The following is a 17,381-nucleotide window of genomic DNA, read 5'->3' as shown; positions in this document are numbered from 1 at the left end:
GTTTTTGCTTTATTGGTTTTGCTTTAAAAATGTAATTCATTTATTGAAACATGAAAAACATAAGACATTTCTAAATTCAAATTGCACTTTAAACAAAATAAGCAATAAAATAACAAATTGATAAATCTTATTTAACCTCCTCCCCAAATCCAAACATTTACCGTCTCCAGCGGCTCCATTTGCCATCATGCAAGCATCCATCAATGACAACAGGTGGAAAATTACTAATAGCCTACAGATTAAGAACTAAAGACAATTATAGATGTAAAGACAATAATGATCATAATAAATAAGCCAATAAGTTCCCAAAATAATGCTGCCGAATGTGTGTTTGTATTGCGTTTTGGTAATACAGTTAATGCTGCCGAAAGAAAATAAAATAAAACAAAATTTTAGGTTCAAGGTGAATGTGTCTTGTATTACTTTGATTTAATCACTTTCGTCTTTGTTTCATTAATACAAATATATATTACTGAACCTGCAGAGTTGTGTTCACAGTGCATGCTAACCGTGTGGAAATTAAGCGAACTAAACTCACAGCACCTCCTGAGATGATCAGAGATAATTTGCAGCATTCTCATAGACAACATTATTCTTGCAAACAGTTTTCAGATGAATGAAATGGAGAAAAAGAGTGAAGGTTCTTTACATATGCTTGTTCCACAGGCTTGCGTTGCACGCTGACATGCTTGTGTTCCACATGACGGGCTCGTGCTGCACGCCTCTGAACAAACAGCGAATCAGACACAAGCATTGACGCTTTTCTTTTGTCTGTTCTTAAAAATATAATAAAGTGTGTTTCTTCAAGCGCATGTCTTTGTGACTAACAGCATTTCTTGTCACGTGTCACTCCGAGACGTCTTACAGGTCGCTCTCCTGTTGCGGGTAGATGAGCAAAATTACCCACTCATAATATACATTTGGACGAGGAGCTTGCGAACTGGATTCAGCCTTGTCGCATTTTGCAGGTGGTGGGTGCTGGTTTCACACCCCGACCACTGTTTAATATATTTGCCGACTTCTCAGATCCATGGTTTTGCCATTTCCCGATGTTGTCGATCATCGTCTGTTCGTAATCGGCATCTTGGTAAGACATCGTCGATATTTGATTACATCGTCCTATCGCCCAGCCTACTCTGAACCTCAGTTTTCCAATGTCCTCGTTTTCAAAAGTCTTGGGTTTTGGTGCAGGAAATGTGGTTCTAGTGTGGATGAGATGCATAAATGTAACAATTGCTGCGTTTTCAAACAAAAACATATTAATGTGGATGTGGGCTAAGCATAATAGCTAAGAGAATATACAGTATATGGTTTAAACTGTCAATTTGTTGCCTGCAAGGTCATGGGGATTTTTAACAGGTCATTGGCAGCACCTGATTAAAATAGTGCTAAAAAGATCTAAAGATTTTTTGTTTCCCCTCAAGATGAGATTAGTTTAACAGACTTTCAGCAATTGGACACGGTCTTCAAAGAGCCACAGAAGGAGCATCATATTTGAACCCTTGCAAAGCAAATATCAGCGGCTTTCATGAATCGCTGTTCAGGGCCAAACTGGCCACAGATTCTTTACAGTATTTTTATCTGGTTTAGAAGTGTGCTTTGAGACTGGATCTCTGAAGAAGGCATACAAATTACATTTTGCTTCCAGCTTTCATAGCCTCTCTCTTTGGACTGCATCTCAACACGTGCACTTGCTTTCACATCACTTGCTTTCACGTGTTTTCTTGGGAAGAAAGAATGCAGATATACCAGAATGAAGCTTGTAGAATTTCTCTGTATTGTCATTGTGATTGCTGTTGAGTGATCATTTAAGTCTTAGCTCGTTAAATTAATAAACTCAAAGTATGATGGAATGTGTTGGTGTTTCCAAACCATCCAGAATGTGATTTCATGAAGACACTGACTACCACCTCTGGAGTCACAAGTTCGAATCCTGGGCGTGCTGAGTGACTCCAGCCAGGTCTCCTAAGCAACCAAATTGGCCCAGTTGCTAGGGAGGGTAGAGTCACATGGGGTAACCTCCTCGTGGTCGCTATAATGTGGTTCACTCTCGGTGGGGCTCGTGGCGAGTTGTGCGTGGATGCTGCGGAGAATAGCGTGAAGCCTCCACACATGCTATGTCTCTGTGGAAATGTGCTCAACAAGCCACGTGATAAGATGCGCGAATTGATGGTCTCAGACGCGGAGGCAACTGAGATTCGTCCTCCGTCACCCGAATTGACGCGAGTCACTACGCCACCACGAGGACTTGGAGCGCATTGGGTATTGGGCATTCCAAACTGGGGAGAAAATGTGAAGAATGTGATTTCAGCTTGCTGCTTGTCAGCTTTCAGAATATTTCTGCGAACAAAGCCGACTGCACAGTTGTGCTCGGATATCCTATTTACCTGCTGTGTTTAAAACAAAACTTTTATATTGTTTGTTGTCATCTGCTGGTTACCTTAATCACTGAGTTTGGCAGAGTCTGTGTGTAATGAACTAATTCAGGAAACCATGTTCTTGCTTTTAGTCGGAACTTATTTTGGGCTTTCTTTTGTACTTGATTGTTTGCAGGTGAGTACAGAATAGCAGGACATTGTCCCAAAAGTTTTCTATTGATCAGGGCAGCCTACGTTTTCCAGAAATAGAGCATTAATCTAGAGCCCTGGACCGTAGATTGTGAAGCCGCTGGAAACATAAGTCTTTGATTGATGTAATGACCATGCTTTATCAATTTACTGAGCAAGAGATATGATAAAAGCAAAACTGCACACAGAGTGGGAGGGAGTTGGTGAGAAATGGACAGGATCATGCCGTGTCTAGTGCAGTGATCTATAACAATTCCTCTGGGTTCACTTTTTCCTCTTAGGGTTGCTGTTGTCTCCAAATCATTTGAAGGACAGACGGACAGGACTGAAGAGTGGTATGGCACACAGTATAAGCAGGAAGCCATTTCTGATGAGGTCATTAAGGTGAGACTCATTGATTGTGTTCAGTTAATTTTCAGTTTTAGAGGTTGCCTCTTTGTGTCATGATACTCAAACTAAAAAAGAAAATGGCATTTGAATGGGTACATTAAATTCTTCAATTCAGAACTTTAGTCTCGTGGTTATTGTGTTGTCAACTATGAGATGTTTGTTGGTTTGAACCCTGCAATGGGCAATTTGTGAACTATCAGCGTTGTCCTTAAGCAAGGGGACTGTCTTTAAGTGATTTGAATAAACATGTCCGCCTAATGACTAATTAGTTATTTAGTAAAAGAAGAGTCTTGATTCTCTTAATGACTGCTCTACCAACATCTCCTAATTTGCAAACGTAATTTTAAATGTGCGGTTTCATTCATTCAATTTTACCTTCAGTCACAGTATATTTTTCTTGTAATGCAAAAAAATCGAATTCCCATTACTGTAAATTTGTCTTGAAGTATTTGTACCAGGATACACAACGTATACATATATACCATTATCCCATGAAGTATTTATATCATGATTGTATTTGTTACTTTATTTTTTACAGTATCTAGAATCTCTGGTTACTCTGGGTTTTAAAAAAATAAGAATTGTCTGTTTCAGAAATGGCAAAATGCTAATCTCAATGGAAAATTCAAGCTACCAATGAAGAATGAATTCATCCCAACCAACTTTGAAATATACCCTCTAGAGAAGGATTCCCCTTCTGCCCCCACTTTAATCAAGGTGCATTTTTGTTAATTTCTTATCATAATTTTTCTGTTTTAGTTCCATATACTTTCATGAATGTTGTTTTTTGAACAAATACAAAGTGTGAAATCGCAGATATTTGAGTGATGTCAAATATGTACGTTTTGTAGAATCTAATGTTTATACTGCCAGTAATTTGAACTGTCTCTTAAACTTCTGTTCAACATCTGTCCAGCTGGCTAATTCCTTTATCTGTCTTGTCTTTTCATAGGACACAGCAATGAGTAAAGTTTGGTTCAAACAGGATGACAAGTTTTTCCTGCCAAAGGCTTGTTTAAATTTTGAGTTCTTCAGGTACGTTCCCACAATATATCACCTGTAATGTCATGAGTTGTAGCACATGTCTGAGTAAAGCTGCTATTCTCAAATGCTGTTCGTACTTGTTTTCACTTGTTTTCATCTTCTTGCCAGTGTCCTGCTAAAGATATGTCCTTTACTGAAATTGGTGTTTCAGCCATATTTAAGGTGTTTCAGTGCTGTTCAGCAGACAGATAGAAGTCGAAATCCATAATTTTTCATGCATTAGTTTAAATGTTACTTTTTGAATTTACAAATGTTAACTGAACAGCTCTAGAAACCAAACCCTTTTTTTATAATCCCATTACAGTTACTGTTTTTATATTACGTGTTACATGTAGGATTTCAGTTGAACATGGTTCAATTTAGAAGTCTGATGTTCAATATATCAACAATATTTGATCAAAATCAATATTTTAGTCAAAATAATTGCAGTTTCTCTGTAGGTTGTGCTTCATTTGGTTGACACGCATGTGCGCACACTCCGTGAAGTACGCTTTTTTGAAGTTACGACTCGCTTGCTTTTAGGACAAGTTGTTTTGCAAAATGGAAATAAATACTTGTATGACCTTGAGTTTAAAAAATCTACAGATAAGAAAAAAAACATTAAATGTAAGGTTTACAAGTAAAACTTAAAGTACATTAAATGGCAGAAGGAATCTGTCAAAATACCTGACACCCCACAAAAAATGTGAGCTTTTTCTAATGTCTTTTTTTCTTTTTCATAGAAACATGTTTTCACTACTGTAAAGGGACATCACTAATGGAGCATCTCCATGCCAGAGCACAAATATTCGACTAATCATAATGAAATTCATTGATTTCTCATCATTGGTTTTTATGGTTTTAATGGTATATAGATTTGATCAATTAGTTGTTGCAGCCCTCTGAAAGCTTGGCATGAAGCTTAAAAATGTTCTAATGCTTAATGTTGCTGTACATACAATTATGAGTTTCAGTATATTCATTACATGAAAAAAAAAGTGATGCAATAAAAAAATTAAGCTGATGGATTTCAGTTGTTTACTCAACTTCAAATCACGTTTGCCCAAATTCCACTATCATAATGTCCAATACATTCATTATTTGTTGTAGAGTGTGTTGTCTTTGCATAACACAATGATTGTGCTACTCTTAACTATGAGGAATTCACTATTAGTTGCATCTCAGAACATAATGATGTTTTGGTGAACGTTGACGGGCTTCATCACTTGCGTTTTCTCCACAGCCCATTTGCATATGTGGACCCGTTGCATTGTAACATGGCGTATTTGTACCTTGAGCTGCTCAAGGACTCCCTGAACGAGTATGCATATGCAGCTGAGCTAGCTGGCCTCAGCTATGACCTCCAAAATACCGTCTATGGAATGTATGTAAGTATATATATCCAACATGCTCCTCCAGTGAGGAAAATCATCCATCGAAGCAAATGGCCTTCAATGGTTGCTGTCCTTTTAGGAACCCTAAAATGAAGCTGTGTTTGTACTTCTACATGGCAAACTCTCTTCTCATCCTTTTTCATTATGTTTAGCTGCATACGTAGAAGTAGAATAGTGTTAGAATACTGCCGGAGCTGAGGCTGCATATTCATACTCTGTCTGTTGTACCTTTCTTAATCCATTTCTCTTGTCATGTCCGTTAACTTTCCAATTGAACATCACTCCATTTGTTCTCCTCCCCCCCCTTCTTTCTTCCATCCTGGTAGTCGCTACCTATATGCAGACCCGCTGCACTGCAACATGACTTACCTGTTTCTCAAGTTGTTGAAGGATGATTTGAGAGAGTATACATATGCAGCCCGCCTGGCAGGGTTGATCTATGGCATAGCCTTTGGAATGAATGCTCTCATTGTAAGTATGTTGTTTAGTCTCTTCGCCTGTTGGAGAGAGAGGCGGGGCATTGGGAAAAGGGTGGAGCATGAGGCTTTGGAGTGCACAGGGTTGCCTTTCTATTATATTCTGCTGCTTTCTGCCATGTGGTGTGGTGTGAAGCCTTCTAAATGTCCAGCCCTGATCAGTCTGCTGGGATAGTGTGAAATGTTTGTGGTATTTAGTGACTAGAGATGGGATTGGTCATTTTTACAGATACACGCTCAAAAGAAGAAAACAAACGTGGCCAATCAAGTTCATAGACAGTAAGACCTGTGTGTTATTTTGAATGGGGACTGATTCATTTATGACTTGTGCACTTGGGGGAATTCACAACGATTTTGCCACTTTTGAGCGTGGTATTGTGGTGCAAATGCCTGCGTCTTAATCACTAACCACCCACAAATTTAAATGGGCACAATATTAAAAATGTAAATCAGGCTCATGAAACTCTGCTATTTGCCTGCCGCAAAAAAATCACAACGCAATTAATGCCCAAGTAAAGCAGGCGGTAAAGTGAATTTTATTCAGAAGAGATTTGTGTGCATTTACTATTAATCGTGGCAACAGTAATTCATCAAATAATGATAAAATAATTGAGAAGAGCATTATAACCTGTCATAAGTCCAGATGTGTGGTGTAGTCAAGCACCCTTTCAGCATGTTAAAGAGATGATTCAGGTGTCTATATAGTATTCAGTACCGGCCCGCAAGATCAGGAATTGCGCTGTGCAAATTGCGTTGGGCACAAATTTTGTGGGTGCATTTGCACAGTTTCCTGAGCTGAATTTGAGCTGTTTTTATCCCTCATTCTCATAAATATTCACTGCTATTTGTGTTTGTGTGTGTAAGCTGTCAGTGAAGGGTTATAACGACAAACAACACATCCTGCTGAAGAAGATCATTGAAAAGATGGCCACATTTCAGATTGACGAGAAACGCTTTGAAATCATTAAAGAAGCGGTGAGACAACTGAAAATGAAGATCCAAACTTACCCAAAGAAAATCTAATCATTAGCTCTGTAATATTTCATCAGATGAAACTGTTGTGTGTTCTATTTGCAGTATATGAGGTCTCTGAACAACTTCCGTGCTGAGCAGCCCCACCAGCATGCCATGTATTACCTGCGGCTGCTCATGACAGAGGTAGCCTGGACCAAAGACGAACTCAGAGACTGTTTAGATGGTGAGAGACACTCCTCTTTCATCTCTCACTCTCTCTCTTTTTAAGTAGGATTGTGAATTAAGTGTTGTGAATGTGTTTTTTTTTAGATGTCACATTGCCTCGTCTCAAAGCGTTCATTCCGCAGCTGCTGTCACGGTTACACATTGAAGCTTTGCTGCATGGCAACATCACCAAACAGGTTGGTTTTAAAAGTGTTTTTGGATGATGAAAGAGAAATGACCTGCTAAACAGTCTTGGTAGTTTTTGGTCAGGTTTACACTCTCTTAAATCTATATTTTGTGAGTATGAATCTTTGGATTGATAACAAATCGATTTGATTCACTATTCATTGGTTTTCATTTTGATTCAAAAGTGATTTTTTTTCTTAAGTAAAAAAAAGAATGACTTATTTATGTATCTTGAATATAAAAGTATTGACTATATTTTAGGTCTGGGTAAAAACATAAATTTTCCAATGCATCGCGATTTTCGTTTGAACAGTCTCGATATTGATTCTTAAATCCCAAGATCGACCTTTTACTATATGCACTGTGGGACTAAAAATGTCTGTTATTAGCCACTGGCTGGTAAACATTCAGATTTCACTCACCAGTGTTTGACTGGAATAGTGGCAAAAAGGTTCAGCACAGAGATCCTTTCACTGTGTGTTGAGAGTCTTTGTGTCCAAAGACGAGATTCAACTGATCACAAAGTATAGTCAGGACATTAATAACATGAAAAATTACAATTTGAATTTTTTTTAAAACTTAAACTACTTCAAAGAGTTCTCATCAAACAATCCTCCACGTGCAGCAATGTCAGCTTTGCAGATCCTTGGCATTCTAGCTGTCAGTTTGTCCAGATACTCAGGTGACATTTCACCCCACGCTTCCTGTAGCACTTGCCATAGATGTGGCTGTCTTGTCGGGCACTTCTCACGCACCTTACAGTCTAACTGATCCCACAAAAGTTCAATGGGGTTAAGATCCATAACACTCTTTTCCAATTATCTGTTGTCCAATGTCTGTGTTTCTTTGCCCACTCTAACCTTTTCTTTTTGTTTTTCTGTTTCAAAAGTGGCTTTTTCTTTGCAATTCTTCCCATAAGGCCTGAGTCTTCTCTTTACTGTTGTACATGAAACTGGTGTTGAGCGGGTAGTATTCAATGAAGCTGTCAGCTGAGGACATGTGAGGCATCTATTTCTCAAACTAGAGACTCTGATGTACTTATCTTCTTGTTTAGTTGTACATCTGGCCTTCCACATCTCTTTCTGTCCCTGTTAGAGCCAGTTGTCCTTTGTCTTTGAAGACTGTAGTGTACACCTTTGTATGAAATCTTCAGTTTTTTGGCAATTTCAAGCATTGTACAGCCTTCATTCTTCAAAACAATGATTGATTGAGTTTCTAGAGAAAGCTGTTTCTTTTTTGCCATTTTTGTCCTAATATTGACCTTAAGACATGCCAGTCTATTGCATACTGTGGCAACTCAAAAACAAACCCAAAGACAATGTTAAGCTTCATTTAACAAACCAAATAGCTTTCAACTGTGTTTGATATAATGGCAAGTGATTTTCTAGTACCAAATTAGCAATTTAGCATGATTACTCAAGGATAAGGTGTTGAAGTGATGGCTGCTGGAAATGGGGCCTGTCTAGATTTGATCAAAAATGACTTTTTTCAAATAGTGATGGTGCTGTTTTTTACATCAGTAATGTCCTGACTATACTTTGTGATCAGTTGAATGCCACTTTGGTGAATGAAAGTACCAGTTTCATTCCAAAGCAGCAAAATTTGGCTGTGTGTGTATGTATGTGTGTGTGTGTGTGTGTGTGTGTGTGTGTGTGTGTATATGTATATATATATATATATATATATATATATATATATATATATATATATATATATATATATATTTATCCTTTGTTATTAACAGTCAGTTGTTGATTAAAAATAATAAAAAGAAACATTTAATTCTAATCACACAAAGCACGGATGTGCTAAAATAAATTGTGCATCCTCATTAATATGAACTCACTAGCTGATAGTCTTAAAGAGACTGTACCAATTTAGTAAGTGTTCTACATATCAATATACAGTAAATAGTACAACTTATGCATGCCAACAATAAACTTCTAACCAAAAGTATATATGCAATATAATATCTGCAATTTCAAGGCATATTTTGATGGCGTACACTGAATTTAAACATTTTTCAAAAGCTAAAATGTGATCAAAGTGATAACAAATTTCTGTCTGTTGTCTTCAGTCCGCTCTGGGCATGATGCAGATGTTGGAGGACACACTCATTGAACATGCTCGCACTAAGCCCCTCCTACCAAGTCAGCTGATTCGCTACAGGGAAGTCCAGGTTCCTGATGGTAGGTGCTTAAAGACAACAAAAACACTTTTAATTCTGTTGAGCCTCTCTCCTGTGTTTTTTGTTTTTTTGCATCCACAGCTTCTGTCCATACTTGATGCTCGAATGCAAGATCAGGGGGTGGGGCATAGCAGGCTTGTTCCCTACTATGTGGTGGTGTTTTACATATAAACAACGCTACTCAATTTTAAGCCTGAATTTATGGTGTGAATTCGGAGGTCCATGATATTTGTGTGTTTTTTTTTTGTGTGTGTGTATGTGTGTGTTTGTCATAGTTCTTATGTTTTAAGTCCAGTTCTCTGTGGTTATCAGGTGGTTGGTATGTTTACCAGCAGAGGAACGAGGTTCATAATAACTGTGGAATTGAGATTTACTACCAGACGGATATGCAGAATACTCATGAGAACATGCTACTGGAGCTCTTCTGTCAGATCATCTCTGAGCCCTGCTTCAACACGCTACGCACCAAAGAACAGCTGGGTAACTCAACACATATACACACACAGTCTTATGTGGAAATAACAGTTCTTTTTCTGTGAGTCTCTATGTGGTGATTGGAAGATTACCACTGATTGTGCTAATTGTGCAGAATATGTCTTTTTTTCTGACTGTTCTTGTCATACTGTTGCTCACAATGATCTAAAGAACAGTATTTATTTATTTAATTCTGTCTGTCTCTCCAGGTTACATAGTGTTCAGTGGTCCCCGCAGGGCCAATGGCATCCAGGGTCTGCGTTTCATCATCCAGTCTGAGAAGGCTCCGCACTACCTGGAGTCTCGTGTGGAGGCCTTTCTCAAGACCATGGAGAAGAGTGTGGAGGAGATGGGAGAGGAAGCATTTCAGAAACACATTCAGGCACTGGCCATCCGCCGACTGGACAAACCTAAGAAACTGGCAGCTGAGTGTGCCAAGTACTGGGGAGAGATCATCTCTCAGCAGTACAACTTTGACAGGGGTGAGAGTCGCTTATATGAATGGTGATAAATGATGGTATCAAGCTGGAGCCTTTTTCTAATTTTTTTGTGTCTATTGTCTGATCCAGATAATGTTGAAGTGGCTTACCTGAAGACACTAACGAAGGAGAACATTATGCAGTTTTACAGGGTTAGTGAGGATCTGACCTTTTTATCATTCTCACTGTGTTTGTGAACTTTACATAAGTCAAGAACATATTTGGGTCATATTTCACCCCTTTAAATTAGTATTAGTGCTGTCAGAATTAACGTGTTAATCGCATGCTATTAAAGTTTAAAGGTGCACTCAGTAGTTTTTTTTCCTCATTAAAAAAAAGTTTAACTCCTAAAAACATGAATTGTAATTTTGCAATATACACCGATCAGCCACAACATTAAAACCACCTGCCTAATATTGTGTGGGTCCCCCTCGTGCCGCCAAAACAGCGCCAACCGCATCTCAGAATAGCATTCTGAGATGCTATTCTTCTCACCACAATTGTACAGAGTGGTTATCTGAGTTACCGGCGACTTTGTCAGTCCGAACCAGTCTGGCCATTCTCTGTTGACCTCTCTCAACAATGAGGCATTTCCGTCCACAGAACTGCCGCTCACTGGTGTTGAGCGGGTAGAATTCAATGAAGCTGTCAGCTGAGGCATCTATTTTTCAAACTAGAGACTCTGATGTACTTATCCTCTTGTTTAGTTGTACTTCTGGCCTTCCACATCTCATTCTGTCCTTGTTAGAGCCAGTTGTCCTTTGTCTTTGAAGACAACCTTTACACCCTTGTATGAAATCTTCAGTATTTTTGGCAATTTCAAGCATTGTATAGCCTTCATTCCTCAAAACAATGATTGACTGATGAGTTTCTAGAGAAAGCTATTTTTGGCCTAATATTGACCTTAAGACATGCCAGTCTGTTGCATACTGTGACAACTCAAAAAACAAACACAAAGACAATGTTAAGCTTCATTTAATGAACCAAATAGCTTTCAACTGTGTTTGATATAATGGCAAGTGATTTTCTAGTACCAAATTAGCAATTTAGCATGATTACTCAAAGATAAGGTGTTGGAGTGATGGCTGCTGTCTAGATTTGCTCAAAAATGACTTTTTTTGAAATAGTGATGGTGCTGTTTTTTACATCAGTAATGTCCTGACTATACAGAATGTGACCAGTTGAATGCCACTTTGGTGAATTAAAGTACCAATTTCCTTCCGAAACGGCAAAATCTGTACATTATTCCAAACTTTTGGCCGTGTGTGTGTGTGTGTGTGTGTGTGTGTGTGTGTGTGTGTGTGTGTAAATAAATATATATATATATATAGATATCATAAAAATACATATAAATATATATAGTGTCAAATTGCAGCACTTGCAAAATCTGCGATTAATCACGATTAAGATGCTTTAGTATATATATCATAAAAATACATATAAACGAAATGAAACCTATTTCAGGAGCTTTAAGAGTTGGTATTATATGGCCAGCAGCCATATCACCCTGTAGCTCAAGACTGGTTGCCCACCGAAGCCAATCTGGGTTGAGCATGGCCAGTACCTGGATGGGAGACCCCCTGGAAAACTAAGGTTGCTGCTGGAAGAGGTATTAGGGAGGCCAGCAGGGGGTGCTCACCCTGCAGTCTGTGTGGGTCCTAATGCCCCAGAATTGTGACGGGGACACTATACTGTAAAAAGGCTCCGTCTTTTGGATGAGACGTTAAACCAAGGTCCTGACTCTCAGAGGTCATTAAAAATCCCAGGGCACTTCTCGTAAAGAGTAGGGGTGTTACCCCGGTGTCCTGTCCAAATTCCATCCTTGGGACCTGGTGTGTGGCAAGCGTACTGGTGCACTATGGCTGCTGTCGCATCATCCAGGTGGATGCTGCACCCTGGTGGTGTTTGAGGAGAGTCCCCTGTTCACTGTTTAAAGCACTTTGAGTGTAGTGTCAGAAAAGCGCTATATAAATGTAACATTTATTCATTCATTATATTCATCAAAATTATGTGCACTGTCCCCTCAATTCTCATTACTTTAATGCAAAAAAGTACATTTAAAGTGTCGTGTTTTACATTAAGGTGATATTTGTTGTACTGCCTTTATACTGATGATGTTCTTGTCTGTATTACACTTGCGCGTTCGGAAAGCAAAAGTCATCATAGTTGAGTAAACGCAACTATGGCCGCTGCCGAAGTGTATATGTTTTCACATACACAGTTTTAAAAGTTTTGCCTGCATTTACGTTTGGAGACGTTAACCGCATCATCCATCAGCGGTTAAATCTAAACTCGACAAAGGTTACAAGTTGTTTTTCGAGGTTACCTGCACGAATGCGAAGGTAAGTAGATAAAAATAAATTATTCTTGTGAGGTTTTGCATTAAATCAGCAGGCACATATTTGTTTATTAATGGAATGATCTACAAATCTGTCACCGTAAATTGCAAAAATGCACAAAAGAAGGCACAGTTAACAAATCTGTGAGTTGTACTTGGTGAAACTAATACCTGATGGGGGGCGACGAATGATTTGAAGGAGTGGAGAGACCCATGTCCCGCTCCATCTGACTTATAACCCTGTCAAAAACACTCGTGTCGCTTGTGTAATCATTCCAATGAAACCGTGACGGTACAGCTCCGATTTCAAAGCGTTTTACAATTCATCTTGTGAAACAAGAGTCCTCATCTTGACAATACTGTCCACAAACAAAAGTTCTTCTTCGTTTTATAACGAAGTTATCTTCTTCGCATTTAATTGCCTGAACCCACCAAGCTCGTACAAAGTTCAGCATCTTTTGGAAATTCATGCAAACACAAATCCAGACATTTTATTTTAGAATTTGTGCAAACAGGAACACTGTAGTGGCACTGGTTATTACCGTTCTTCCCGATCGCTGGCATAGTTTACCAAGATATGACCGCTTTCGCTTTGCGAAAGTGTGAAAAGGGTCCATAATGAGAATGAGAATTTCTTTTTTTTTTTTTTTCACTTTCTGTTCTCTCCAGGACCTGTTGGCCATTAACGCTCCAAGAAGACACAAGGTGTCAGTGCACGTGCTGTCCAGAGAGATGGACTCCTGTGAGTACTAACACAATGAGATTCTTTGACTGAACCGACTGACTGGGCAGATTTATTCACTGGTGCTGTGTGTGTCCTGCAGGTCCTCTGGTGGGAGAGTTTCCTGCACAGAATGATGTCAATCTGGCTCCTGCTCCCTCACTTCCTCAGGTACTGAATGGAAATGTATATGGCTGTACAGTAATGGTCAACTGATACAGGCTTTTCAAGAACCAATGCTCATATTGTATTTGATATTTTAATAACATAATTGTATTGTATTTTATATAATACAATTAAGTAGATATTAATGTTATCAAATGAAATGTAATTTTATGCAGTATTTACGCAAAATATACAAAATCCCGAAAATGTAAAATTTTAATTCACCCATTGATTTGCTGTATTTTGTGTTTTTAGCCGGTGTTGGTAGAGAATATGACTAATTTCAAAAGGAGTTTGCCGCTGTTCCCTCTAACCAAACCTCACATCAACTTCATGGCTGCCAAACTGTGACCAGCATCATGAGGTTACCAGAGACTCCCGAATCTGGAGCCAGTAACACCGTTATCTGTGTGTGAGTGTTTTGAGTGTTTCTATGCAGGCAGGGCCATAATAGTGCCGCTTGCAACATTTTATTTGTGCTCTGTGTCAGACATGTAGAGGTCACACAGTCACCTAATATCTCATAGATACAACGAACATTCGTTGTGAAGACCGTCTTAGTGGAGGGGAAAAATCATGTTTCTGTCAGGAAATTATTTTCCCTGTATAATATAGGACATACTCACTGGGGACGAAGACACTTATACGTTGTGATTCTTCAGTTCCTAATGGGTTTAATATTTCGTTTAAAAATGCTGTTTATTTACTGCTGCTCAGCTAAACCATCACAAGCTGGGGCAACATATCAAGTGATTCTGGCCTTAAAATTATTTTAAACAGTGATCAGGTTTTCTGGCACCTTTTTATATACATATATATATAAAAAAAGAAAAGTTTAATTTAAAAGAGTTGCTTTTGAAGAGTTGTTTTTAGGCTGTTGTTTTCATTGCATGTTGACAGAGTTTTATCTTAAGGATAGTGTTGTAAATTCATCTGCGCAAAGGTGGTTACGATTGGTTTTGATTTTATTTGTGGTTGAAGGAATATCATAATAAACCATTTTTTAAAATAATTTTCATTTGTTTATTGTTAATTGTTTTTCTTTTGTACTTTTTAGCTTCCAAAATATCACCTCTAAAACTGTTTTATTATTTTCATTACCTAAACTCAATTTCATTGTAGAAATATATATGTCTCTTAATTGTTTCGCCTCATTTATTAAACACAAATTTGTGTAAATCGTTCGTAAAACTCTTCTTGCATTATTTGTTGCGGGAATGCATGAATGTAAGAGTGGTTTTACGAATGTTTTACGTAAATCGATGCATTGAATGCGGCAGTTTATGCACGAGAACAATTGAGGTAAATTGCTGCGTTGAATGTAGCAATGGTTTTAGGAAATTACTTCATTGAATGCGGCAATTTACGCAAGGAGTAGTTTTCAGAACATTTTAGGTAACTGTTGCGTTGAATGTCACTGTTTACGTAAGAATTTTACTGTTTACTGAAAGAGTTTACTGTTTTGCGAAAGATTTTACGCACATTACGCTAATGTCGCATGAGGCCCAACATCTTTTTGGAGATATTTAGAATGTGCTAATTTCAATTTAATGAGATCCACGTCAAACAAGGGAACATTTACACTTTCAGGAAGCTGTAAAGAGAAATTTCCTTTTGAGTCAGGTTAAGTTTAAGTCTATAGTCCATGTCAGTCTCTGGGCTCCACACTGGTGTTTGAAACCCCTTTAAATAGGTTTTTTTTAACGTGACTTGTGATTATGCACTCTTCACAAGCAATAATATGACTTGCAGGACCTTTGACTAGTGTCTCAAACTCTACTGGACATTTTTCTGGAGATGGTTTAAGCTAAGTCTTAAAAAAAAAAAATAACAAACAAAAAAAAACAGATTAAACCACTACTAAGATGTTTCTGTTCTCAGAAAACCCTCCTGTAAAGTTTCTGCTCTCGCTAAAGGCAATAAATTACCTGCTCTAAAGAAGGAACATCATGATAGTGTGTAGTTGTTTAGTCTCTGCGGGTCTCATGATCCATTCTTGTCGTCATCTCTCAGGTGTCCGTTAGCCTCGGCTAGCCAAACCTTCACCAACTCTTGTGTTTCTACTGCAAAGATAAAATTGATTCTTGACTTACTCAGGCATATCAACTATAATGCTGCATTTTTAGAGAGAAATGTAATGACCCTGCCCAGCAAAACGGTGTACAGACATCAGCATTTTAAATAAGTTTGGTTCTGCCACTGAGATAGATTTACTCAGGCATCTCAATGCATTCTTTGTGTGTTTCAAAAATGAAATTGTCTTTTACTTTAATGCAGAATGCCCTGTATGGGGACACCAAAAATGATAAAGTACCAGAACAGTAATCCATATGACTCCGCTTTGTGTTAGTCTTTATTTGTTTTCTGAAAATCTGTGCCATAGCTTTTAAATCTTATTTGCGCAATTTAAATATGGCTCGTCAAAATGTATTGCACGTGTTAGTCTTTTCTCTCATCGTTGATGCAAAACCTTGTGCAACGCATATTGACGTTCCAATGTTTTAATTGGAACGCGAACAAGATTTGAGCTCTTGTGGAAGCAAAAATATTTCGCTTGACTGCCCGTGGTCACTATATGCTTTCTTAGAATGGAAAAGAGCAACTTGTATGTTCTGCTTAACGTAATTTTTGTGTTCTGCGGAAGAAAACCCATTTGGGTTTGGAACGGCATGAGAGTAAGTGATGATTTTTATTTTGGTTTGAACTATTCATTTTAAAACCCAAAGAGCATTTGTGGAGCATTCATGTGCCCTAAATCCTTTTTAACTGTTCTAGAATCTGCTCAGTTAGGTCAGTGACATCCCAATGTCACTTGTTGCTTGCTCATATACTGTGGTGAACATTAGGTTGTAAAATAATGTAAAGAAAACTAGAGGACCAGGATTTCGGGATTTTGGATCCAAATCTTTAGTCTTCATGAGATAAAACAGAAATGAGTGTGTACGTACCAAGCTGTGGTCATAAAGTAGAAACAATTCTTAAGTTGAAATCTCTCATGCTGACTGACTGTACTGCATTTGGTTTATTAGGTGGTTTTGAAGTGCAACAGGAAACTTGGGAATGGAACATTGCACAGGTGTTGTGTGTATCTGTGGGAGAGTTTTCTGTGTTTTATTATAATTAAACAATTGTTTGAAATAATTTGTGTCGTCATTGTTTTTGCTCTCCAAAGGTGTGCACTCATGGTATTTTATTTATTTATTTATTTTGGAGAATGTTTAACCAGTTAAACATTACAAGGATATTTTCAAGCATAATAGGCATTTAAATAAATATTCTAAATTTAATACAACAGTATTGACAGCATCTGTGACATGCTGACCATTACCACAGGAAATAATTTGCATTCATCCCTGTTTATAAAAATAACAAGGGATCACACGTTTACTAGTGATGGGACAATATGGATATCTCATGATTTGGTACAATATACTATATGAGGTTCATAATTCAATATAATCTTGATTCAATATAACGCTTAAATGACAAAGTATGACAATGTTTTTTTTTTTAACTATTTGCGCAAAATGCACAATTTCTCATCAAAATAAAGTTCTTTAATACACTATTATTGCTCAAAGTTTAATAAGAGTTGCTCACATATCTTTATAAGAAACGATAACAAATAAGCCTTCAAAAATAGTGGCCTGAAAAAGTACGTGAAAGTGTATTTATTTTTTAATAATTTGTTTGTCATCATTAATCAGTCACATTTGATTTGTTTTTTTTTTTAAATAAAAATTCTATATTCTATCATTTAATATTATATCATGAAATTTTATATATATAATAATGATATGA

The 17,381-nt window shown here is 37.7% G+C and overlaps 1 protein-coding gene across 3 annotated transcripts in view; it reads left to right on the top strand.

The window, feature by feature from the left end:
- LOC127412192 (insulin-degrading enzyme) overlaps nt 1-17,381 on the top strand; it is a 39,250-nt gene that overhangs the window by 18,993 nt on the left and 2,876 nt on the right. Inside the window, exons 13-26 of one of the 3 annotated variants that reach the window (XR_007892393.1) lie at nt 2,849-2,951; nt 3,552-3,674; nt 3,910-3,992; nt 5,224-5,368; nt 6,715-6,825; nt 6,928-7,048; nt 7,135-7,226; nt 9,293-9,404; nt 9,716-9,883; nt 10,087-10,359; nt 10,447-10,508; nt 13,364-13,436; nt 13,519-13,586; nt 13,836-13,992. Coding sequence is in view for 2 of the 3 variants with exons in the window: in XM_051648354.1 (XP_051504314.1) it covers nt 2,849-2,951; nt 3,552-3,674; nt 3,910-3,992; nt 5,701-5,845; nt 6,715-6,825; nt 6,928-7,048; nt 7,135-7,226; nt 9,293-9,404; nt 9,716-9,883; nt 10,087-10,359; nt 10,447-10,508; nt 13,364-13,436; nt 13,519-13,586; nt 13,836-13,931 (1,630 nt within the window). In the remaining variant the exon portion in view is untranslated. Of the gene's footprint in view, nt 1-2,848; nt 2,952-3,551; nt 3,675-3,909; nt 3,993-5,223; nt 5,369-5,700; nt 5,846-6,714; nt 6,826-6,927; nt 7,049-7,134; nt 7,227-9,292; nt 9,405-9,715; nt 9,884-10,086; nt 10,360-10,446; nt 10,509-13,363; nt 13,437-13,518; nt 13,587-13,835; nt 16,722-17,381 lie in introns of those variants that run through there. The other 2 variants (XM_051648354.1, XM_051648353.1) reach the window with 2 other exon arrangements.

Source organism: Myxocyprinus asiaticus, chromosome 21, assembly GCF_019703515.2.
Source record: "Myxocyprinus asiaticus isolate MX2 ecotype Aquarium Trade chromosome 21, UBuf_Myxa_2, whole genome shotgun sequence".
NCBI classification, from domain to species: Eukaryota; Metazoa; Chordata; class Actinopteri; order Cypriniformes; family Catostomidae; genus Myxocyprinus; species Myxocyprinus asiaticus.
This window is presented reverse-complemented; position numbering and strand designations above follow the sequence as displayed.